The sequence below is a fragment of the Scomber japonicus genome, chromosome 9 (assembly GCF_027409825.1).
Source record: "Scomber japonicus isolate fScoJap1 chromosome 9, fScoJap1.pri, whole genome shotgun sequence".
NCBI classification, from domain to species: Eukaryota; Metazoa; Chordata; class Actinopteri; order Scombriformes; family Scombridae; genus Scomber; species Scomber japonicus.
The window spans coordinates 18,609,491-18,635,711 of NC_070586.1; the positions used below are offsets into that span (position 1 = coordinate 18,609,491).

Sequence of the window (26,221 nt, forward strand, 5' to 3'; positions counted from 1 at the left end):
TAGCTGGAAGGAACTAGTTACATGTTACAGCATTACGTAATATAATTACAAAATAAATGTAACTAATCTGTTCCAGCTACTGAGAAAAATGTGTAATTGAAGTCCTTTAAGATTTTGCTCAGAAGGGGTTTTTTTTATCTTTTTTTTATTTTTAACTGATACTGAATACATATATTGCTGTTTTTAATTCTTTGAAATTAATATTTTTTAATATATTGTAAATAAATCATGACGTGGGGTTAAATTGTGTCACGGTACCAATTGAGTCCATGCCTATCTTTATTTTATATTCCAAAATCTACATTAACTAAAGAATACATTTTCAAATGAGATAAATCTTGCTTTATAAGAAATTATCTCCATTATAAATCATCTCAGTGTTCATGAAAAACACCTGAACTTCGATTTTGGTGGGTTCAATGGGTACACAGTTGAAAACATGTGTCAAACAATTAGAAAAGTAATCAAAAGTACTCAAATGTATTACGTTACATTACTTGGATTAAGTATTTCAACTACTAATGACATTTTAAATAGGGTAACTAATATTCTGTAACCTATAACATTTCCAAAGTAACCTTTCCAACCTTGATTTATAGTAATTACATCTTTGTTGTTAATAACCTCAGTGGAGCTGGTTAAACCTTTGGTCAATAGTGATATCTGAGTATGTTTTCATTCTGCTTAATGTGTAACTGATACAATGAAATAATGATTCACCCTCTCCCTGTTTCTACCTCAGTGTGGGAGTGGACAGAGAGGATGTTAGATCCACCAAAACCCGGCTACAGTGGTAGGCTACTTGGTTAGCTTAGCAATCGACCCCACACAGCAGCTAACAACTGCTACAAGCGTTTGGCTAGCTGATAACTAAAATACACCACGCGATGTCGTTATTTGAGCATCAATTTCAGTGAATAAATTGATAAATGAACAAAAAACAACAGCCAGTGTTTCTGTAAGCTTGCTAAACTGACACGATATTATGCAACACTTTTTTTAGCCTGATACCTTACTTGCTGTCATTCATTGAGATTCCCCACTTGTCGCAAATCAGAAACGGGAAGTTCTTCAATATCGACACAGACTTTCCCCTTCTCAAGAAGAATGACTCGGCTTACCTGCTCTTGAATGTTATAACACTGCGGTTCGTTTCCTTGGTCAGGTCACAGTTTTTTTAAAGCATATTTCTTTTCACGCCGGACGACTGCTCAGTGAGTCTCTAGCCCAGCAGCTACTGATGCGGAGTGTCGGTAAGGAGACCCTCACACAGTGTAGAAGAACTTGGCCGCTCGTCCAATCACATGCTGGGATTTCCTCCTTGTTTACCGTAAATACTGAGAAATGCGCATTTTGTAACCAGAGAAGCCTATCGGTCGTAATTACTATAGTAGTGGGGGTTTCTAGTTTCAATTGGTGTTTTTTTGGCTTCATAATTTGAATTAAACGTTTTATATTTTGACGCTTAGTCGGTTGTTCTGGCCAGGAGAGAGACAACATGTATTAAACAGTGTTTTAAGGTGGAAATTACAAATACACTGAGAGAGACCCCACACACACATACACACACACACACACACACACACACACACACACACACACACACACACACACACACACACACAAGCTACGTATATTTAAACGTTGTTCTTGTGGTTTTGCCTGCACAAACAATAAGCAAAGTAGATAACAACGGACAGTACAGCACAAAAGCAGAGGGCACCAAAAGTATTTATTACTACTACCAACAGTTGGCAAATTCTCCAAAATGCTGGACCTTAATGGCCCGTCAGAGCCATAGAGAGAGTTCTTGTTGTTTTGTAGTATTTACTTTAATTGTATGTGAATATGCAGCAAAAAAGTACAACATCAGCTCAAATGAGAAGGGCCTGTTGTAGGGGTGCCTACTGTCAAAATTTGAGATGATGTATATTCCTAAATAAATTTGTCTTTAAAACACTTTACAAAAAAAATGGGTTGATGATGATGAATCCAGTCCTTTAAGAAATCAGTTTTTCAAGAAGGATCAGTCATATAGCCTAATAATGGATGATTTTGTATGTGTTTTCCTGTTGAGTTGTGTGTATGTCCATCTAACAGACTTAGGCTATATGTTGTGGTGTGTGGCCTTAGTCCAGGCTATGTTGCCCATACAAAAACATTAAACAACCCCTGAATGACTAATGTATGCAATTTTAAAAAAAAAATCATACTACAAAGACAATGTATAGAAAACATAATGTCAAATAATACTTTCAGTATTGTTTTAATCATTTTTCGGCAAAAATAAGCAAACAGAAATTGCAAAAGAGATACTATCAATCAATACTGAACATTTAAAAACCTCACAGCTTTTTTCAAATGAAGCGTGAGTACGAAAAAAAAAAGAGCCCACAGAAATTATAACTGTTTCATACAGTGATGCATAACAAAAACAACAAAGTTTAAGCTATCTGAACAGTTGTTAAAGCCATGCAGGAGAGAGGATAGGTTACATTCAGCAAGCTGGAAGCATCAAGGTGTACTGAGGCACATTTTCTACATTGCTTCACTCACTTAAAAGTATTAACTTCGGCTCAGTGACCACATGTTATATTTGTGTCATTGGTAAATTCTGTTATTGCTGGCTTAGGTTACCTGCAGAGGAAACTGTACAATGCAAAATTTGATCATTAAACCTGGATCAGTTAAAAACTATATTCCTTTAATTAGTTTGACCGCAGCTTATATGCATTTTCATTAATACATAAAGGGCTCTGGATCAAAAAATGGACATTCACTTTTTGTTTACTCCAACACTTTTGATGGTCAGTTAGTCCAGCAACCTAGCCTCAACACAGGTACTTTAATGGTACGTTATTGAGCAACTCAGTTGTTTTCTGAGGAAAATTAGCATTACTAAGTGTGCTAGTGAGTTTAAATGTGCTTTATGTCTGTTGTGAATATAAAAGAATGCACCTGGCTTTGCTGTTTCATACTGTAGGTTGTACTGTAAGCAATTCACACGCTGAGTTTACAGTATGTATGGCTCAATCCTTAGAAAGTCATACTATGTTGTGCAAGTGATGATCTGCTCACAACCTGTGTATGTTGGCTACAGTGTGTATAAGATATGAAGATATTACAAAACTCAGCCTTTTTGGAGCAATATTATGTGTGCATTAACACTTGACATTTGCAAGCATTACTAAGAAACACATTAAACAGTTCATTTTTCAGCCTTAAACTTTTCAACTGTGGTACAGCAGAGAAAAAGGAGTTGCTACATTGTGGGATGGTGAATTTCATCCTATCAGCTGTTACCACACTTCAGCAACCCTAGTTTCTGAATGTAGATTGACAATTAAAATTTATTTGTAAGGGAGCACACAAGACTTATGTGACGTTTATCAGATACTGGACTGAAAGATGACTGACAGATAAAACATGATGTGCTGGTCTTACATCATCCCTGATGTAAGACTTTTCTTTATAGGTTCTTTTAGGAGCAAACTCAGCACAATATTTTAATGCAGTCTAAATTTGTTCTCAATCGCTTCTTAGCTTGATAAAGTCAATGTCAAATGCACTTGATTTAGAAAGTACGAGGCACAAGCCGACACGCTGTATATGATGTTAATTAACAGCTCACTGTATGAGGAGACATTGAGACATGCCAGAATAAACAGCATTCTGACACCCTGGATAGAAAATGTTTTAAAATATATGTTTGATTTCATTTCTATTCCATATATTATGTGATATGGTTACCGGGCAGTACTGAATCAGGATTTATTTCCTATAAAGATTGTAAATGATCCACATTCTTCAAAATATAGGCTACTGTTGAATGAAATACAGCTTTCTGTGGGTAACAAGTGATCAAAATGGAGACAGATCTCTGGTACAGAGTGAATACTATCATCAAAGAGACAGTGAGATCCCAGCAGATGATGACCTTGTTCAGTGCATCAGGCAGACAGAATATGAACTCTGTGAAAACCATCTAACTAGAGCAATGCTTGCTGAATAATCATAAGTTATTGTCTCACAGCATTACACATTTAAACAAATTACAACTAACTCCAAATTAACATAGAATTTGCGTTCAACAAAAAATACAAGAATCTTTGAACATAAGAATAACAGTAACAACAGTCTTAAGAAATATACTATAGAATTACATATGACAACCGTTGTACATTTTATACAAGTTTACAAGGCATATTACAGTGTCAGAGCTCATTCAGTTACTGTGGGGGGAGGAGGGGGTTAAAACAGCAAATAAATAATAAAATGTTAACATCCTTATGATTCATCATGTAGCATAATTTGACTGATTATTTCTCAGTTAATACATTCAGAGAGACTTGACAAAAGCATGTCCTGTGTCACTGTCATTATTTGGTGAACATCATGTTTGGAAGACATTTGGGGAAAAATAGAGCTGAAGCAAACATGTACCAAACCTGCATCCTGCAGGTTACTGTTATCAGTACACAGTCTACCGATCGACCAATCTTTTACATCTTGACATACAGCAGCAAACCACAAATACCTCATTCATTGACTAGCTGAATATTTCCAAAAGAAAATCATATTTGCAATGCTAAGCATGGTTATTTTCATATTAACCAAATGCTTTTTTACTTCTTATTGCCTGAGAGCACCTTTACAAAGCAGCATGATTGCTTGTGAGGGTTTTAGTCACACGAGGAGTGTGTCATTGCAATAAGCAGCTGCTAACACTAATGTCTAATGATTAAGCAGCATATTCAACCATGGACACCCCTCATTATGTAAAGCAGAGCATTTGGAAATGCTACTCATGATGATGCTGTGGTGGACCTTTTACTTGAACCTCAACATCAAGTCTGCGGTGGTGGAGTCCTATGCTCTGGAAACCTGGGCACCCGTCGGTTAATGTTGGGCTGTTTGCTCTCTTCCCTCCACCCTCCTTCTTTTCCTTTTTTCCCATCTCCTTTCTCCTTATTCTGCCTGCACAGTTTCAACGCTCGAGAGATGAACACATCCAAGTCAAACAAACGCTCTTTTGGCTTTACAGGAAGTGATTCCAGGGAATCATCATTTACTGGCTGAGAAATCGAGGAAGTAGAGGAAAGAGGTGGAGATTCTGGGGGAAGAAAAAGAGGTGAGATGGGTGGAGACGCTGTGTGAGGTGACTGTGGAGGAAGTGGAGAGGTGGGAGATGAAGGGAGAAGTGAAGGAAGAGAATGAGAGGATGGGGTGACAGCCGGAAGTGGACTGAGTCTATCTTCATCATAGTCAGCGGATGGTTGTCGCACAACTTCCGTGTAGTGGAATACTGGAGTTGGGAGGTCAGTGGGAGAGAGGGGGAGAGGGGGAGAGGAGGTGTAGCACAGGGGTGAACGTTGCTCCAAAGACAGACTGGGACTGGGCGAGTGCAGACGAGACTGGGTGCTCTCTACCCAGCGAGAGATCTCCTGGAATAAATTCCCTGTTTCCTCCTCCTTCTCTTCTTCTGTTTCCTCTTCCTTCCTCTCTCCCAGATCCTCCACACTGCCACCAAGGGGCATGATGGGCATAGGGAGGCTGTTAATGTTATGCTTCCAATGAGATAGATCCAGAATCAGCTTGGGTTCTGAGTAGTGTTGTGGCTTTCCTTCTCTCCAGGCAATTTTATCCAGGTATGACGGAGAGCCCACTTTGTAGTCACAGGAGCGGCCACAGTCTAGCTCCCCAAACCCGAAACCACAGGCCCGGTCCAGAGAGGAGTGAGAGTTTTCCAGGAAACGTTCTGCTGAGCTGCTATGGGAATATTTGCGTGGGTCGACCTGTATAAAATGAGGGTTGGGGGGCAGTGGTAAATGGAGAGGATAGTATTAATTTCAGTTATAATATGTGTTGATTTGTTTATGTAGATGTAGAATTATAACACATTATGTTTCAAGACACTACCGAACACTTCCTAAAGAAAACCTTCAACAGACACATAAACAGTGTGTGCTGCCAGACTAAATGTTGAAAGAAGCCGTGTAGGATCATATCATGGCAAAAAGAAAAAAAAAACATTGCACATTATATCATAATTATATGGTGCATAGCTGTTTTTATATAGTGCTTTTATCCAAAGCACTTTGCAGTGTGTCACACTCACATACACCAAAACTACCATGTAAGGTGCTGACACAACCATTATGAATGATTTGGTGTTTAGTATCAGGGATGGAACCACTGATTTTGTGATTAGTGACCAACCTACTCGACCTCTTGAGTCAAAGTTGCCCCAGATAATGATTATCCTCATTTGTTAAGTTTGAGGAAAAAATGCCAAGTCATATCCTACCTGAGCCTCCTCTAACAGTGAGGCAGAATTGGCCCGGGGATCCCTCTGCACTTCCTCATCTTCTGTGGTGTCTCCCACATCGGAAGTAATGTGGCCAGAGGGCATGCAGCGACACCTCCCACTTGAGTGCTGCCAGCACACGTCAGTAGATAAACTGTTCTCGTACCTGTAGAAAGCAGAGGAAATGTTGATATATAATTAGCTTAGAAATCTTAGTTGTCAGTCTTGTGTTTTTCACAATATTGGGAATCCCTGGTCTATAGCACTGTCCAGGTAAATGATAATATGGTACAATGCAGTAAAGTGACTCAACTGCCCCACCAGTAAATCTACCCACCTGTCCCAGTGAATGCTGGAGGCCTGACTGTTGCTGTTACTCAAACTCTGCTCGGTGATGAGACTGTCCTCCAGTTCATCCTCGATGCGGAAGGGATGTAATGAAGTGGGCTCATCCTCTGGACAGGAGTACTGCTGGAGGAAGGGGTGAGACAGTGCTGCTTCAGCTGTCAGCCGATCCACGGGGTTAAAGGTCAAGATACGCATAAGGAAGTCCACAGCTGAGAAGATGCAAGAGATGATGAGAGTGAGATGAGATAAGATGAGATGAGAGAGGCAAATCAAACACTTTCAAACCTTGTTTATATGAATAAAAATATACAAAACTGTATTCCCTAAAAAATTAAAAATTAAAGAAATCTACAAACTGTCTCTCTCTGGCTTGACACAATTATACTACTGCTCCATACAATCATCATCCTTTACTAATATATGTGTTTTTTTCCTCCTCACATCTTTCATTACTCTGATTTTTATTATGTCCTTCCCCTTCTAACGCCTTGACGCTCCTCTTCTTCCAGCTACTCAATTCCCTCTACTCACCCAGAGCATCCACTTCAGGAAGCAATTCAGAAAAGGGTTTCTTCACTTTCCAGCCATGACTGACACATGAAGGCATTACCTGGGAATGAATGAAAGGGAGATTTCGGTGTGCACATCATTTAGTGGTTATTTATTTCTGTCCATTTTTTTTATAGTATTTACAAAAACATTTTTGTACACATCTAACGTGTCTTCCTTGTCCTAGACCAGTCTAAAGCTGCAAACACATGCCTTTCATAACATGACAATGACACCATATTTCAAGAATCAGCTGGCAGACATATAAAACTAGAAGGAGTCACTGAAATGTCACCTGAATCAGGTCCTGCCTGTCCTCTTCTCTCAGCACGGGCACTGTGTTGAGAATCAGCTGCATCTGCTCCAGCTCATGAGCTCCTGGTAGAGAGAATAAACCAATCACAGATAAGCATTGGAGAGACAGAGGATCAGTTACATAAGCAGAAAGAAAAAAGTGACCAATTAAAATCAAACATAAATAACTAGATAATATGAGCTATCAAGTCAAAGAAATGGTAAGGGCTTAGGTTGAATTTAAATTGCGCATACTGGACTTTAAAGATGTCCATATTAAAGATCCCCTTCAGACATGAAAAAATACAATAACAATAATGTGTGTCTGATATGTTACTACCTACTGCCTCTCCATCAATAGAAATTCCAAAATCTATGACTTTGCATATGTACAGTATTCCATTATAAAAGTTTAACTGCTGGATTCAAGATATCTCCTACTGTACTGCAAGTTTTGCATAGGGGACTGGGGTTGGCTTCCAAACTAGAAGTGATGTCACGAAACTTTCCACTCTCAGAAGATGAATATAAAAACAGCCTTTCAGTTTTGAAAATCATTCTGTACAATGAAACTAAAACATCCGATTGTAGAAACAAAACCTGTACATTTTTGAGTACAGGGGAACTTTAAGTATCACAACCACTTCATTTTCAATGCAGTTAGTTGAAACAACATAACATATCACTTAATTTTCTCTCACTGCATCTGTATATAAATCCACCCTGAAAGGTTGAGCTGAGGCATGTTGCTCTTCTGTGATTTTGTGCAACAGGAAATGTTGCTCTTTAGCCTTTTGGGCAACATTTCCTTGCATGTATACAAATACTGCCACCTTCTAAAATTGGAAGACATTAGGCCTGACCATTATCCTAAAATATTACATTTTATGTGTTATATTTTGTGAGTAAAATCTGAATCTGCAACATAACCAGTAACACTATCTAACCGTAACCCGAATCCTAATCCAGTTGAATACATTTTTAAAGTAATTTGGAGTTTTTTTGGAAATGATTTCTTGTTACAATGATTTAGTAATAGTAACATAATATTTTCCATATCTAATGATAAATCTATAGCTTTTTGGGGGCCCTTTTAGTTTTGGGCCCCAGGCAGTTGCCTATCTTTCCTAATGGTAAAGTCTGCCTCTGCCCAAACCTAATGTTAACCCTCTAAAAACTAAAATATCTGACTAAGCTTATGGAGCTCCGACCAGCAGGTGGTGCTACATCAACACATTCACCACTCTAAGTAATAAGCAGATAGTGGCAGCTCACTGTATTTGGAAGAAAGAGCATTGCTTCCCTTCTGGTGAACAAAAACATAATGTGCAACCATCTCGTAAACTCTGGTGCTTAAGTGAAAATCAAACATCTCTAATGCTTGTAAAAAATCTGGCAAAGAGGAACACCAGGGAACCAGTGACGCCATTGAGTTTAAGGCCTATCTCTCCTGTGGTGCAGAGGGCTGGTGGAGGTCAAATAAGCCTGTCAGGAGGAAGTACATCTGTTCCAGACAGCGAAAAAAATTTCTGTCATCATTGTTATTCTGGTCAGGCAAAGAAGTAGTCTGCAGAAAGAAAATAAAGTGTCTTTGGTGGAGGACACTCTAGAAAGAAAAACTCTGCTCAGCTCTCACTTGATGCCACCTTTCCCACAGTGATGCAGTTTTTAAACACCTCTTTTGCATGTTAAAAGATGGAAAAGAAATAATAACTTTGAATAAGTTAACAAAAGACACAGATGGTTTGTTTGATTAGAAATGATTCACCTTTTACTGATGACCTCAGACACTCAATCTTAGGGCGCACTCACACTAGGCAATTATTCAACCTTAACAATATCTATTCTATATCTATCTTACTTTTCATCATTTATTACAAATGAATGGGTAGGTAAACAAAACTACATTTTAAATTTGTATCTTTTAACATGCAATTTCAAGCAAGATCATAGGGGATGTAAGAACCTTCTGCCCAGTACTAGTGATCAGCATATTTTATTACGTCTTAATATTTTTCAGTCAGACATCAAGTTCATGATGACAGTGTCTTGGTGGGATCTGAATGAGAAATAAGCAAGGTACCTGCAAACAGCATGCGTCCAGTGAGCATCTCAGCCAGTATGCAGCCAGCAGCCCACATGTCTATGGCCTTGGTATAGTTGTTGGGGGACAGGAGGAGATGAGGGGAACAATACCACTTAGTTACCAGACCCTCAGACAGATAACCCTGAAGAAGTAGGTGAGAGGGTGAGTGAGAGAAAAAAGGGGAAAATGGAGAGAAAGAAGTAGCCTAAGTTAAAAGGCAGAGCATTAGGATGATATGCTGTGGTTGAGGGGCATGCAACAGATTTGATAGCATACTTGTAAGTGCATGTATGTGTTTGAGATGTTCACATCACTCTTATTTATTAAAACCAAGAAGGCAGTTCTCTTTCTCTGGCATTCATTTTAGTTGGAGTAGATTCATGGAGTTGGTGATGTCAGCTTCAAAAAGAAAAGGGCTCACATGCGGGATATTGTGATTTACTCCCACAAAGACTTCATCATTTTATGTCAGCTACATTAATGTGGGAACTGCTCCTGCACCACTGTGGAAAATGTTGCCTTGAATCTCTACATGCAGTTACTGAGTTTCACTGAGCCTTTGATGCTTCACTGTACAACAACGCACGTTCCCTCATTAGGGCTGCTCTGACAAGGTTCCTGCCAGCCTTTTACTTTTGCACATGTTCGTCTTGTGAATAACACTGAAGACACCATGAATGGAGATAAACCACAGGCACATACAAACCAACACTATTTATAATGGGAGTGTTTTGCCTGTTGCTATACTAACACTCTCCTTACCTGTTACACAGCGTACACGCTCTTATCCTCTTGAACTGCTGCACTCGCTGACCTCACTAAATCTCAAAATCCCTGCACTTGCTCCATGATATTTCTACTCTTGTCATGACCTCGTAAATCTCTGCCGAGCCATTTTCAATATCCCAGTCTCTTTAACTTCTTCATAGCTGTGATATTAGACTACTATACACTGCACCATAAAGTATTCTTACAATTTGGCTGTCAATTGACTGCTGTGAATTGCTTCTCAATGACGGTTTCATTGCCCTGATTGGCTGACCGATATAGCCGATCACTCAGAGTAGATAATAGGGAGACTGTGGTCATACAAAGTGCACTTTGTGTGAATGACATACTATCTTTTTCACTTTTATCCTCAAAAACATGTACAATTTTCAAGGTTTTAAAAGTGGCCACTAAAATGAAGTGGTCTGATCTACCTACTGTTCACCCTTCTCCCGTCCTTTCCTCTCTCCCATTTTGTCCTCACTGCTCTGCTCTCCTCTCAGCTGCTGTTTCCATGTCCCCTCTCACCATTTGCCTCTTTCCCTCTCTATCTTGTACTTCTTGTTCAATCACTCTATTTAGTCTTATGCCTAGACTGTAAAAAAATAAATAAATGGCATATAGACAGCATGGGATTTAGCTTGGCCCAGAAGAGTTGTCATACTTTAAATAGATGCCATAAATTGCTCTTTTTCACACCATTTAAATTGTCTTGTGCCATGGGTAAGACCAATGTAACAGTACACTTAAGCAGGACTTAGTACTGTCTGATGCTTATGCTTAAAGTGCTTTATTTACAACTGAAATGCCAGTTCCCTGTGTAAAAAACCAAATGCTTGAGAATTGTGTCTTGATCAGCAGGTTCAGGGCATGACTCAGGGACTGCAGCCAAGCTGTGACACTGACTTTTTTTTTTAGTTACATTCCCCCTAGAATACAGTATGTGTTAAATTGATAGTCAAGTTGCACTGCACTATTAAGCAGCTGTGAATGAGAGGCAATGAATTGGGAAGGAACTTCAGTTTTATAGCTCTATTCGTTCTATTTACTCCTTTCCACTCTATGTTTTTCTTGACTTCCCTGCATCACGTGTGCTGCTAACCAACCCCCACTAGTGCTTTTCTGCTCACCTCTTTTCTTCTGTCTCTCTTCCTCTCCATGCCTTTTCTGCTCTCGCTGCACCTTACTTACAGCGTCTCCTTCCCTTCTATGACCTCCCTCATCGCTCCCTGCTCTCCTCTTCCTGTGTGCCAGCAGATGACAGAGCATAAACTGATGCTGAGTGCTCAGTGATGAACGGACAAACATACACTCACCTTGTCTTCTAACTGTCTGTCCCTCCCTCTCTTCCTGGCTGATCTTTCTCTGTATCTGAGCTGTCCTTTCTGCTTCCTGACAAGCGCTTGCTAGACAGTGACTTTTAAGGAGTGTTCATGTTTAAGTCAGCCAAAAGAAGTGGAAATCTTTCTGAACTTGGAAATAGTAAAATAAACATTTAGGTCTCAGTTCAACTAATTGAGGCACATATTTATTTTTGTAACTATTTTTACAACAGTTTTCAACATTGAAAACAGGCCTTTGTGTGACACCTATTCACCAACATAAAAGGTTTGTCAGATTCCTTTACTTCCTCCTCTCCTTGTCTTCTCTCCTCTCCACCCCTCCACCCCCTCTCTGTCATCACCTCCCACTTTCCTCTCCATCCGTTTCCTTCCCCTGAGCTCAGCCCTCAGTTTTGTCTATGTGTTTCCCTTCCTTTCCTCTTTTCTTCATGCTTCACCCCCTCACCCTTTCTTTTTGCCACCCTGCTTGCTTCACCTCCTTTCTCACCTGCTTCATCCCTTCTTCTTCTCATGCTGGGTACAGTCCCCTTCTGTTTATTTTTACCCCTCATCTTTGACTATATCTCTGCAATGTTGTTCTTCCTTTACTCTCTTTCTTTCTCTCTGTCCTTTTTCCAGGTCATGAATAATTTCTGGGCAGACTTAGGGCTGTTATCAGCAGGTGACGGGGTTCATTCACACACAGTCACAGTAAACCCTCGACCTAACAGTGTAGTCTGTAAACAACATCACAAATAATGTTTTTTCTCCCTGTTTTCCTTCTCTTGCTCCTCTCAACCTCTTTGTCATCTTCAAGATCTTTCTTCGCCTGAGTAAATGTTTGTCTGTGCAGTCAGACGCAAACTTCGTGGCACCTCTTCAAACAGCCTCATTTGGATACACTGCAGAGTGACAGTTTGCTGACAGAACATTTGTGATCACACACTGACCATGTAAGATACATGTAAGAAGTGCTATGAAAAGATAAAAGAGATTTTTCTGTAGCAGTTATTGGTAATGGTAGGAGAGGGCATGTCATTCATTAGGGAGAGCTATAGATCTCAAATCATGACATAACATGAAATCTGATTGGGGGTGACTGTGATGACAATTTTAAGCAATATAACTGTGACATAAAAACCCTTTTGTGGCTCATTTTGAAAGTTAACACTGTTATTTCCATTACAGCTGAAGCCCATGTCCATTACCACAAAATGTATGAAAAAGCAGTGCTTTGGATCTGCATTATTAAATAATAGAGAGGATGCTAGCACATTCACTGCAGGCATCTGCTTTGGTGTCAACACTGCATCACAAATAGCCTAGGATCATCTTACACACACGCATGCACACACACACACACACACACACACACACACGCGCGCGCGCGCATGCACGCACGGATACACACACAATGCTCGCAATGCAAATTTATGCTAATGAAGAATGACAATCTGATGCACTGCTGGCTAACAGACACATCAGCTGGGACACACTCTTAACTAATTCCTAATTTCCAACTCAGAATAATTCGAAACCATGTCAGCAGTCTGTCAGTACATCCCAATCTATCTATCTATCTATCTATCTATCTATCTATCTATCTATCTATCTATCTATCTATCTATCTATCTATCTATCTATCTATCTATCTATCTATCTATCTATCTATCTAATCCACTGTGTGAGTGCAGTTCAAGCTTGAACATTGTGTTCTCTAACAGACAGAGCATTGCTGTAGATACACAGTGAACAGCCACAGTGTGGGGAACAGAGTGAGTTAAATGTAAACCTTGTTTCTACTGTCCTGCACAACCCAAACTACCTTCATGTCTCTCTGTTTGATCTCTTTTATGTCCTCCGTCTCACCCTGTTTGTCCTCTTTGCTCTTTTGCTCACCCAGCATTTTTTCTCTCCCTTTGTACTTTTCACCTCACTTTCTCTCACCCTTCCATAACACAATATTTCTCACCCTTGTTCCTCATCTGTTCTCTGCCCCATTCCCCACACTCCCCTCTTGTCTTCCCCTCCAAACACACCCCCTGTGTCTGCACCCAGCTGATCCCCAGTCCCGTGTTCTGTGCTGACAAAGATCACCTTTCACAAGAGCTCCTCTCCACATGCACAGACCCAAGAAACACACAACCATACAAACACACACACACATCCAGACCGTTCTAGTGTTACAGAAATGCTGTGGGATCATCATGCATAAAAAAGCCACACAATGGGGCTGTAAACTGTCACATTCATCTTTCAGAGGCCTTTATCTACAACGGACAGGCTAATCACAGGGTTTGATTAGCACAAAACCTGATACTAAGTTTGGAAAGCAGTAGCAGGGTTTGGGCTGGAGAGTAAGCCTACTGTAAAAAACACAGTTCAGCAAACATCAGTCATGAGGACTGGTAATTGGATGAGTCAGTCACAGAAAAAATAATACTTGGCTGCAGTGGCAACATGTAGAATCCTTCTAAGAGATTTATAAACTTTTCAAAGTTGGAGATTTCAAAACTAGTTGTATTTAGCCAGCCAGTGTACTTTTTAAATATTCCCCACAGATATGTTATATGATATGAAGATATTACAACTCCTATAAAAACTCCTCCTTCTTCCTCATTGAAAAATACAGGAACTATGATTATACAAACACATACATTTTTTCATTTCAAAAGTTTAACACTTGATAACAATATATGTCTCATACTTCACTGTTGTCCATTCTTAGTGTATGTTCAATTTTCCATATCACACTTGTGAAGGTTGGCTCCAATATTATGTGACGTTGTGCTCGTAGTTACAGCTTTGACTCAAATTTAAGGTGAGGAATTTTCAACTTTTAGTAGACAAATGTAAAAAAATTTACAGTGTCAAACTCTGCACATACATCATTCTGAACGGTCGAATATCCAATTGAAGGAATGAAAAGAGAAACACATTTTTTAACAGAAGGTCACTTTAAAGGCAGAATCAGGCCTGTGATGTCTAAGAAATCCCTTGAGATATCACTGTTAGTCTAATTATCAGACTAATCTTTGAGATAAATTAGTCTGAGCTTTCACAGTAAGGAGGACAATAAATGTGTGCAAACTAAAGAATTTTCTGTTGGATGACTGACTACAACAGTATTCCATCCCATTGTGTTTCCACTGCTACACAAGGACGAGGGTTTTTGCACCACAATCTGATAACCACACAAGGCCAGAGCCTGAGGAGCTGCTATCTTTTCCCTGATAACCACCCTGCTTCAATGAGAGGGAGAAGAAATCATGTTTAATATTACAATACTCGGGGTGTAGATGAATCCATCAGCAGTAAAACAGCCCACACCACTTCAGAGTAATGAGGAGAGTGGAAAAACTATTGCATGGTTAGTTTCTGCAGAACAAGATTTAAAGAAAACACCATTTTGAATAAGACAAGATCAGTGCAGTCAATACCATGTGGACAGTTTAGATAAACTGGCTTGAAGGTTTTGGATTTATACAACTTGAGCAAAAGGAGAACAAAGATCACAGGAATTTGTTGGCCTCTAGTCACAGGAAAACTTGTCATATTGGCTACGTTTCCATGCCCCAAAAAAGACTTATAAAAGTGATTTGATTAAGGCTTGAAATGTTGGAAGAAGCATTGTTGATTACCCTAAAACTCCAGTTTGTCATGTTTGGTCAGCAAAGAAAGAAAGAAAGTAAGAAACCAAGGTAAATAAGTATACTGCATGTCAACAGACTGACTGTTTCAACATTTAAAGCTATTTATCCCAATCTTTCTGTTTCTACTTAACACTCTGTGTATGTGAGTCTAAATTATCTTACTTATGTGTTTGTGTGTGAGTGTGGTGGGTTTCCTATGCGTCTCATGCATACCTTATGAGAATAGTGAGGGTCGACTATCCTGGCGAGCCCGAAATCTCCGATTTTGAGCAGCAGTTGGTCTGTGTTGAGAAATACATTGGCAGGCTTCAGGTCTCTATGCAGGACGTTTGCTGAATGAATAAACTTGAGTCCCCTCAGCAGCTGGTAGAACAGCAGAGTAGCGTGACCTGATTGAGGGCAAAAATCAGCTATTAGGGTACACATTGGTTAGCATAAGGTACATTCTTCTGCTCTCACTTTGGTAATCTCAGCGTTTATTAAGAGAAAATAATCAAGTAAAAGCATGAATGAATGAACACAGTCTAGGTAGAAATCTAGTGTGGTTTTCAAATGTGTGACTTGTGGATGTTGATGATAGAGTACTGTTTCAGTAAGAGACTGTCTCAAAAGGATTGTCCCACTATCCAATAAATCAAAATGTAGTCAGCAGTGCACATAAATGCAGACAAGTAGTGTTTCAAGATGAAGTACCATGCCGTAGCAAAGAAAAAGGCTGGCTTGTTTCCCTTACCTGTGGGTAGCGGTCCTTGTTCCAGCAGCCGAGCAAGATCCGTCTCCATGCATTCCTGGATGATGTAAAGGGCGCTCAGCTGGGTTGGGTCTCGGGGCAGAGGTCGTCCATAGGGTGCCAAAACCTCATGGACCCGGACTACATTCTCATGGTGCAGCAACCGGGTGATTTTGACTTCCCGCAGGGCATGTTTCACCGTCACGGCATCACGCATCACCAGTTTTTTAATTGCAACACGTTGTCCAGTGCGCTGGTCCACAGCTGACAGGACCAAGCCGGTAACGCCCGTTCCAAGAGGTCGAAGATCAGTGAAGTGACCACTGAGGTCAAAACCATGGAGGCAGAGAGGTGTGTCTTGTCTGGCCATGATAGTTCAGTTTAGATTAATTATAGATAGATGAAAGACACATCAAGCTTAAGGGATCCCCACAATATCTAGATATGAAACTATTCTGTTTGACTTGCTGGTAAGTCAAGAGCCCTGATTTTTCTTCAAGTAGCTGGTGCGTGTGGGTGTCTGTTTTCATGTAAGGACCCAAATTTAGTACTATGTCTATTAGTCTAGTGAAAGGTGATGGTTGTTTAAGGGGCCCTTAAAAGTCCCAGAGGGATTATTTTCACTGTAGAGACCCAGAATTTTGAGCTGCACTGAATATTGTGTGGCTAGAAAGGGAATCATTTCATACTGGCCTAAGAAGAAGTGTCTGTGTGCATCGTCTTCACCTCCTCTTCCTATTAAATCAAGCTTTTACTAAGCCATCTGTTGCTCATGTTGTCCTAAATTAAGGACCCATTTAGTAACACATTTTAAATGAGATTTGAGTTGTTCAAGACAAGTAGGGTCTGAGCAACAAACTGAATCTCAAAAAGGAACTAAATAAATTAAACCAAATGGAAAGAAATCTAACATTTAGTTTAGTCTGTGAACTTAGACCTACATGTTCAAACGTGTTGGTAAAAAATCTACAGTACATATTCACCATTTTCCTCTTGACACTTGATAAGGCTGTCTTTTCTTGCTCCACAGATGCTGATTGATGCTGTCTGCTACAGGGACGCACTTTCTAATATCTTTCTGTATCTTCTTCACGCCCAGTCAGGATATCAGTGAGTATTATTAATACTACCCAGGGCAGGGGTATCCATAGAAACAGCCCTCTGTGTGGCTGATCCTGCTCTTACATGTGTAGATGCATCATGGGACAGCAGCAGGCGGACGGTCGGCTCTGCACTCCTCCCTCTCTTTCTGCATGCTTCACTGTGTTTATTATAAGTCAGTAATCCCCATCGACCAGCCAAAGCCTTTGATACTGAAGCGAGAGAGAGAAGGAGGGGTTATGTGAATTAAATTCACTGAGACTCTGTTGGCTCCTCCTCTTCTTCCATGGTAGCAGAGGGTCTTAGTCAGTCAGTCACTCAGACAAGTTCATTCAGAGTGAGATCCACTTTTGGACAGCAGTCAAATCCTGGATATGTGGTGTCCTCTGTGCATGTGAGTGCGCATGTGTGTATATGTGTGCACGCGTTTAATCCCTCAGTAATCTGCTTCCTGTTGCCTCCTCATGAATGTAGGGATTTCAGCATCAGGCCATGGTCACTGTGGACAGATACTGCCATTAGCTGCGTCGCTCAACACATGCTGCTGCTGGGCAGGAAAAGAGTGTGAACAGAACAGAGAAACACAAAGAACACATAGATAAAAGTTACAATGCAACAGAGCCTGTGTATTAACAGAGTCTGTGTCACAGGAAGGTTGCTATTACATAATACTGAATGGCAGTGTAACCTAATCTACACCAGTAACCTAATGTGCTTAGAGGATAATCACATCAATTCAATGATGCTTTAATATCTTCTGTATGACGCTGCTGAGCTGTTGATATTTCAGAGAAGAGAGACTATTTGACAGCATGGAATAGATTAACATGCCCGTTTTTTTAATGAAAAGTTATCCTTTCAATAGTTTTCTGTTGCATTTCAGGAAAATATAAAGAAAATGAAATCCATCTACTTTAAATTGTGATCCTTACGTCCACTTGTCAAAGGTCATATAGTGGTAACAAAAATGAAGGCATTGACTTTATTGAACCTCTAGATCCCTGGGTTGTAAGAACACAAACAATCCATCAATCCATAAAACAAATCTTTTTGCTGTTAAAGGCCTAAGGGAAGTCCTGATTTAGCTTTCTATTTCAGTCCTTCTTTCTAGAAATGGGGTGCACTCAATAAGTGGACTACAGCAAGTCTTTCACAGCCTTCAAAATGATCATAAACACACTGCATGTTCGCATTCAACTCAGTCAGGCTGATTGTCAGAGCCTGTGTGAGTGTAAGGTGAGAGCAAAGAGACAGAGAGGGAGCGTTGACAGCGGTACTGGCTGGGAGTGCAGCACTAGGCTAACTTTATAAATAATGCATAACCACTAGAGATGGCGCTTGGTGTTCTCTCTGAATTTATTCTCCATATTTCTTAGGTTATGCAACAAGAATACATATTTTTAAACAAGAATAATTTGTAGTTTCACAATGCCATTGCCAACAGGCACATAGTTGCTTAAAATAAAATTGAACTATGGAGGAAATATGAAACAATCATATGAGCGGAGATGCTGTTAACACAACAGGGTGAGAGCAGATGGGAATACACAAAGACACATCCTGTTGTACTCTGGCTTTGTGCAGCTGCCTCTGCGTCCCTCACTGTGTTTTCTTTCTTTTTTTCTTTTTCTTTTTTTTGTTTGTTTAGTTTTACTCCATTTACTTCCCAACAAGGCAGTTTTAGTTTAGATGGTAAAGGCTGCATCCTCCCTGAACACTGGCTTCATGCAGCTGCCTTTGTGTGTCTACAGTACACTATAGTAACGCCCCTTTGACAGAACAAAAACAGTGAGATTGAAATGCATCTAATGGAGCATAAAGACAAAAAAGAAAAAAAGTATAGAAATACTAACCAGGTCTGCGCTTCTTTTCTCTCCTAAGATAGCTTAGTCGTTATCTTATCTATCTCAGTATCTGTTCGGTGGAGAATTACAAGGGGTAGAAGAAAAGAATGCACGCAAATATAACAGCAACAACCATCGGTACTCACCGGAGCATTACGCATCCGCAGCCGACAGTCCAGAGACAAAGATCCGGGGGAAAGATGTGAGAGATACGGGTGCTTGAAGGCAAAGAAAGTAAAACACGACCGCATTTGTGTGTGTTTGTTTGTGTGTGTATGTATGTGTGTGCGTGCGTGCGTGCGTGAGATTCAGATGATACAGGAGGGGACAGCCGGTACGGGTCGGCACCGTAGGCGATCCGCGGAGATGAGATAAGCCAGGGGCTGCTACAGAGCAGGTTATTGTGGGCGACTGTCCGCTCTCTGTCAGCGCTGAGGAGTGATCACAGAGTGGGGGGAGAGGAGGGATCACCCCCATTCAGATACATCTATCCGACCTGAGTGGCTTCACACACTCACACTGCACCACAGATGATTAAGTGCCCCATCTCTCTCTCTCTCTCTCTCTCTCTCTCTCCCTCTCTCTCTCTCTCTCTCTCTCTAGGACTCCCAGCAGTACCCTGACCTAAGTTAAACCTGGGCTCTGCAGAAGTGCTGGACTCACTGATCTCTAAACCTGCTGAGGCAGACAGTGAAAAGAAAAGAAGATAGAATATCCAGCCTTCAGCTTATTCTGATTATGATAGCTTGATCATGGCTATGGTCATCCATCATCCTGACATGTGCAGGGTTTATGAGAGTAAGCCAGAGAGGAGTCTTTGTTCATATAGTGAATGAGTATTTTTACACCAGCAAGATTGCCACTGCATGCAGGACCCACAATGAGGTGATAAATAAGTTTATCCAAGTACAAGAGATTTGTAGATATACACACTGCAGGGAGATGACAGAAAGCCTGAAGATGAAATGCATAAGCTTGTATAAACACATCATCCAGGGGCAGATTTGGGAGTAGACAAGATCCAGGGCTAAGCCCAGAGCACCCAGAGCCAGGGCCATTTTCTTAATTATTATTTTTTTTTACATGCACAGAATTTAATTTTACAGCATTGTATGACTACTTCAAAAAATAAGTAGTAGTGATTTATTTTGGTTCTTATGAACAATTTTCCAAAAACAATGCACATAGGAATAAATAACATAAGGAATTATATGAAAAGGGGGGTAAATTACACATATTTTAAATTGCATTTCATTCTTAATCACAATTAAACTCACTCACATTTCTTAAGAGATTCGGGGCTTTTGAAAAAAAACATTCGGGCTGCAGCCCCAAAAGCCACCCCATGGCTCCGCCCCTGACATCATCTCTGTGAAAGTATGAATATGGCTTGTTTATACTTAAAATCAGGAACCTGAATTGACTGGACATTAGACTTTATGTGATACAATATGCCACTTTTTGCAATATCATTAAAAAGAAAAAAAACAGAACATTAAGAAAGGTATTAATATATATTGTCTGTGATTATTTCTAGTATATTATTTAATGATGAAATAAAACTGTTCAATTGTTCTGACCCACACTCATCACAGTTTGAAAACCACTTTGAAACCTTGACATTGGTTAGATGCAACTTTATCTGTCAGCAATTCGGCTGTCCTGTCACACCACAAAAGTCTACTTCATGAGGTCACTGCACATGACAAACAAGACTACACTGTAAAACTTTGACATTAAAGGGAAAATCAGCTGTAATTTGTTTGTCACATACAGACAATTTTGCAGTGAAGTCTTGCAATTCAGTAGTTTCTTACATTCCTCAAATTCAGTCTTGACAACCACTGAAAACAGTGTGAACCTTTTGCATTGTGTGGGGGCGGAAGGCCAGTTGTGCATGGGGAGAGCTAAAAAGTAGCAAAAAAACTAAGTTTATCCAGTATATGCAATATCTTAGGGCTGTTTTGCATTATAGTCTGCTGCCCAAATCCCATAGCCTTTGGTTAAAAAATGTTAGAGATCTTATAAGAGTGAGTGCCTGTGAGAGGGCGAGAGAAAGAGAGAATCAGCTCATGGTGAATATAATAATGACTACACAGAGGTGTTACAGCTGCTGGGATTAACCTAGAGGACAGAGGCAGGAGTGAGAACAGGGACCCAGGAGTCACCTAATGTAATGAACCCAGTGTGAAATGGCACACTGAGCTTATGACTCTGTCAATATGAAGAGCAGAGTTACAGTTCTGGATCTCATGTCCCATTCCTGCCCCATTGAATTCCTCATACAGTACATACAGTAAGATAAAACATATATTTCACGATTTTGTTGGAGGCATGGAAAGCAAAGGTCAATGGGGCTTTTATATGTGGGCTTTGAGACTCCAGAGCAATGTAGTCCAGCTCTGTAATTCTGTATCTTCATGTTTAATGGTGAGATTTTCACTTTTTGTGAAGGACTCTTCATACATATTGCATTCATATTTGTTGTTTTGCTTCTATTTGTTGAGGATTTTACTTTTCATTCTTATTTACTTTGCAAGACATGTGGTATGTTTTAAAAGCTGTTCACAGAAATCACTGTGATGATTAAGTCAAGACGATTGGCTATTGCTTCATTTGTGATTAGAGATGTGGCATTGTAATCAGAGCGCAAACAACAAATTCCTTTATACTGTATGATGCCATGAAGTTGCTTGGACTCAAAGAAACATTTAGCTTTACATATTTCTTCTTTCTTCTGGATAAGGTGCTGTAAGATAGGTTTGCAGATGGAATGTAGTGAAAAGGAAATTGTGAAATACTTTTGTAACTGTAGAACAGAGAATGATCTTTTTTTTCAGTATAACACCTGCGTAAAATAAATGATTTCCCTTTCAACATTGCTCAGTATTCTTAAAATTACATACCTCTGTCTTAAAGCTATGTTATATTGTCATCTAGGTCAAAACCAGCCCAGTGTGACAAAAATCACAACACTACTTGGTGTTGCCTGTGCATATTTTCAATTTTACTGCATTGCCACAGCTTGCCTTTTGTTTTTATACAACAGAAGAAAGCAGAAATTCAACCTGTGAAACCTAAAAAAATGTGTATAGCACTTTTAAGTGTTTGACAGTAACTGTGAATTTCTAAATCTTTCCAGGGGAGTTTTAAAACATGGTTTTATACTCAAGGTAAGAGTACAGTAATTAGACACTGAACAGCAGAAAAGAAAAAGGGCAAAGACAGTGAAGAAAATAAGGAGGAAAAGAAGATGAATGGGAGAAAAAATGAGCCAGGTTACTTGAATATCTATTAAGCTGTGAAGATCAAGCTCAGAGAATTACAGATGTAATGGAAAATAATATGGATAATACCATCATACTGCTGCTACTCATGTACTCCATTTGATTCTTTGTTCTCTGTGTTCAGTGCGTTTCTGTTCCTCTTGTCTGGCTTCCCTCTCTAATTAACACTGATAGCATCTGACAAATGAAGACATCACAGTGTTGGTGCTGGGTGGCTATTTACAGAGACAAGACACACACACAGACACACAAACACGGGCATGTATGTTGTCAGCAGCACCTGCTCCTAGTCTTGACAATATGTGGTCATTATTCATGGGTCTGCCCTAAAAAGAAAGTTGAAGGGGAGAACTACAAATAAGATCTCAATAACATGCTAGTCACCTATCTATTTATATTATTGTTTAATAAAAAACAGATAAAAAAGTCTGTTGTTCTTATCTTATCTAGGAAAGCATGTGATGCACTTCAAACGCTTGGAAAGTTTGCAGTAAGCAGGGTTCTTTGTTGCTTGTTTGATGTCAAACCTGACATATTTATAACAGAACATTACAAATCCAGAAAAGGCGTTTAGTAATAGAGATGTTATGTGGGTCAGATGAAGGAATTCTCTGGACAAGAGTTATTGGATCTCTACAAAGACAGAAACTGCCTGTCAGCCTCATTGTCTATCTACCTTCAGCACAGAGTGAGCAGCAGCACTGTGTGTGTGTGTGTGTGTGTGTGTGTGTGTGTGTGTGTGTGTGTGTGTGTGTGTTTATGTTCTCCTCAGATTACCTCCCTCCTACAGATCCCTGTTTAAGTAGGAAAGGAAATAAATAAATAAGAGGTCAGGCTGAAATTTCCCTGTGACGACATGTGGCCTCGGCTCCCTCTGTGTGTGTTGTGCTGAATGCTTTTCCACAGAGGTGACAGGGCACATCTGTAGGTGTACAGAGATTACTCATAAGGGAATAACAAAATGCTACAATGCCACATCATGCACAGAAGCAACTCACACCCCAGCAAATTCAGCGCTTTTCAGTTCTTTCTTTTTACTTTTAAAGGTGACAATGGTTGTTATAAAACAGGGTATAAGATCCGACTCAACCTTCATGCTGTCTGAGCCCAATGTTTCTCTACAAATAGAATAGAATAGAAATAGAACTACAAAAAGGATATTTAAAGATGTACTAATTTACTCGTGAGACACAGCTAAGTTGTCACGAGAAAAAAATCTGAAAACAGTTGTACAATGTGTTCTGTAATGTCTTCTCTGGAGGGAGCTTTCCAGTGCTTAAAAAATACCCCCATTATACTGTCATGCTCATCTTTGATTGGAATTGAGACCTCACATTTGTAACAGGAATCCTGTGTTACAAACTGTAGGTGTGGGATTTGGAAGAAATGGACATTGAGGAGGTAGGGAGCATTGAATAAAAGACGATATCTAGTTACACTATAGGAATAATAGAATTCAATGATTTTAGAGTTTCACCAAGTGGCAACTACCTAAGCTTGAGGCTGAGGCAAATGTGGAAGTATCCTAAAATGCAATGTCTATGTCTCCCTGGCTCCAATTGACTCCCAGTCAACTTCTCTCCAGAAATATTATGTTAGTCATTTTCTTCAACGGATCATTATGGTCTCAATCGATAAATTCAAACCCTCTAATAAAGTGGGCTGTCTGTCATTTTGGAACGTGGGTGTTGGTTGACAGCTGTGTTGTACTATTGTGGCAATATTTTGGTACATTTAATTTTACTTGATTACTTGGATATCTGCTCTATTGGCAGGTATCATAATCATTAAAGTCTGTGTAAAGTCAATTCATTGATCATACATCATACATGTTGGAAAATGGTAACAGAAAACATGTGAAAAGGCTGATAACATATATATGCATGCAGTTGTGAATTGTGGAGATAGAGCCTTAAACTGTTTCTCACCCTCTCATTTTTCCTGATTTTCTGAGCCTGCAAAAAAGGGCTACACCGTGAGGTAGTGGTATGCCTGCATGACTTTGGCCCCTCCCCTAATAGATAGAGACTAAGAGGCCACTCTACTCAGTGGTTAACCTGCCTAGAGGCGAATTATTGTTACTACATCTAACACCACTACAACAACTACTACAGGCCGCTCTCCTCAGTGGTTAACCTGCCTAGTGGCGAGTTATTGTTACAACATCTAGCCCTACTACTACTACAGTCTACAGTTTGCCAGTTAGCTGAGTTAGTAGCTGAGCTAGCAGCATAAAGCTCTCATAGAGCGTCCCTGTTTCAGGCATAGACATAAAGACGCCGCATTGAGTGCTGCTGCCGATTGGAGTGACGTGCCTACACGGCGGCCATCTTGGTACAGGACCACTCGCTCCTGCAGCGCATTATGTCTATAGAAGAATGACGTGTTTGCGCTATTAAAAAGTGATTATACGTCGCTGAATTGTAATAAAAATAAATAAATAACTAAAATTGCTCAATTGTCAACATATATTCATGCGTGTTGTTTGTTACAAATGTCAGACAGATAGACAGACAGACAGATAGACACGTTTTTAACATGCCTTCCCACAGTCAATGCGGTGTCTATGTATATATGTCTATGGTTTCAGGTAGCAGTGGTGATTTTGATTGACAGGTAACACTAGGTAGGGGGTGGGGTTTCTGCAATTTCGGCAGACAGGCCCACAGCGTTTGGGAGCAGAGACAGAGGCTGATTTTTGACTGAAAGCCACAATTACGGAGCCCCTCTGGCCACGCATTATGTATTTCGTGACCAGGAGGTACTAATGTGTGGCCACGCATTAGTGGTAAACTGCATGGCTGCATGCGAGTGTAATACCTGAGGGATCCAGCAGCTTTGAGCAACATTAAAGGATACCCTCATTCATTCATTCATTAGCCTGACCGATTGAATGAAGTTTGTCTTATTTAATCTTTCACTGAAAAATTTAATTTCAGGTAGTCCCTCATAACAATGGTTAATATTTACAAGTGTGTTGGGTGAATGTAAATGTATATATGTGCTCAGGGACCCATTTGTTATGCTATCACTCCAGCTGGTGAATGATGAAATCTATGACATCCTCTAGATCAGCATATTCCTTGTGTTTAAGCCGACGCATTTTGAGCAGGCTCAAAAGGAATTAAGTGTCTTTTGCTAAGAACTACTCCATGTCTAACCACAAGTGACTTGAGTATGTCATTCATACCCATATTAAAATAAAATGAAATCAATTCAAAGTTGTCCATGTTTACAGAGCCTCAGCAACAATCAACAGTATCTTCATGGAAATGACAACAATAATTATATCGTGGCCACGCATTAGTATCTCATGGCCACGAGATAAGTAACGCTTGGCCGTGTGGCAACGCGTTGATTATCTTGTGGCCACGCATTATATCCTGTGACCACGTGTTATTTTATTTTTTTCAGATGTCACCATAGGGGCTCCATACACAATAATTCAGCCTCTGCTGCTTTAATTTTTACCATTCTTTTTCAAATTTGTCACTGTGTCTCCTAACTTTATAGATGTGCAGTTCTAAATCAATGAAATAACCTCTTTTATTAAAGGTTATGAATAAGTTTTCTGAGCTTCTCTGATAAGTTTGATTGAAATAAGAAACCCATTCACCCAACACAGAAACTATTGACAAATTAAAAAAAAATGTTAAGTCATAATTCTCTTTACATTACAGCTACACTGCACTCATTGATTTGCATTATTGACTATATGCACCATTACTGGAAAACAGTACACACTATCACTGCTTGCTGCACCACCTGATATCACGGGTTAACACTTGAGGTAATGTAAAGACAGAGTGAGGGAAGTTGAGGAAACCAAGAGCACAGAACAGAAGATAGATAGGCGGTCTAGGAAAGAGATATAGTTGCAATGTATCTCAAATGTAAAAACAGAAACAGGTAAGATGTGTGACAGTTGAAGA

At 39.8% G+C, this 26,221-nt stretch overlaps 1 protein-coding gene across 1 annotated transcript; it reads right to left on the reverse strand.

Moving 5' to 3' along the window:
* Nucleotides 1–4,847: 4,847 nt before the first annotated feature.
* mapk4 (mitogen-activated protein kinase 4) lies at nt 4,848–16,427 on the reverse strand. The gene is made up of 8 exons (XM_053324717.1): nt 16,061–16,427; nt 15,541–15,716; nt 9,582–9,726; nt 7,500–7,582; nt 7,187–7,265; nt 6,645–6,864; nt 6,308–6,473; nt 4,848–5,795 (listed from the first exon to the last, which is right to left on the reverse strand). Exons 1-8 carry the CDS (start codon nt 16,425–16,427, stop codon nt 4,848–4,850), a joined length of 2,184 nt encoding a protein of 727 aa, XP_053180692.1.
* Nucleotides 16,428–26,221: the final 9,794 nt, after the last annotated feature.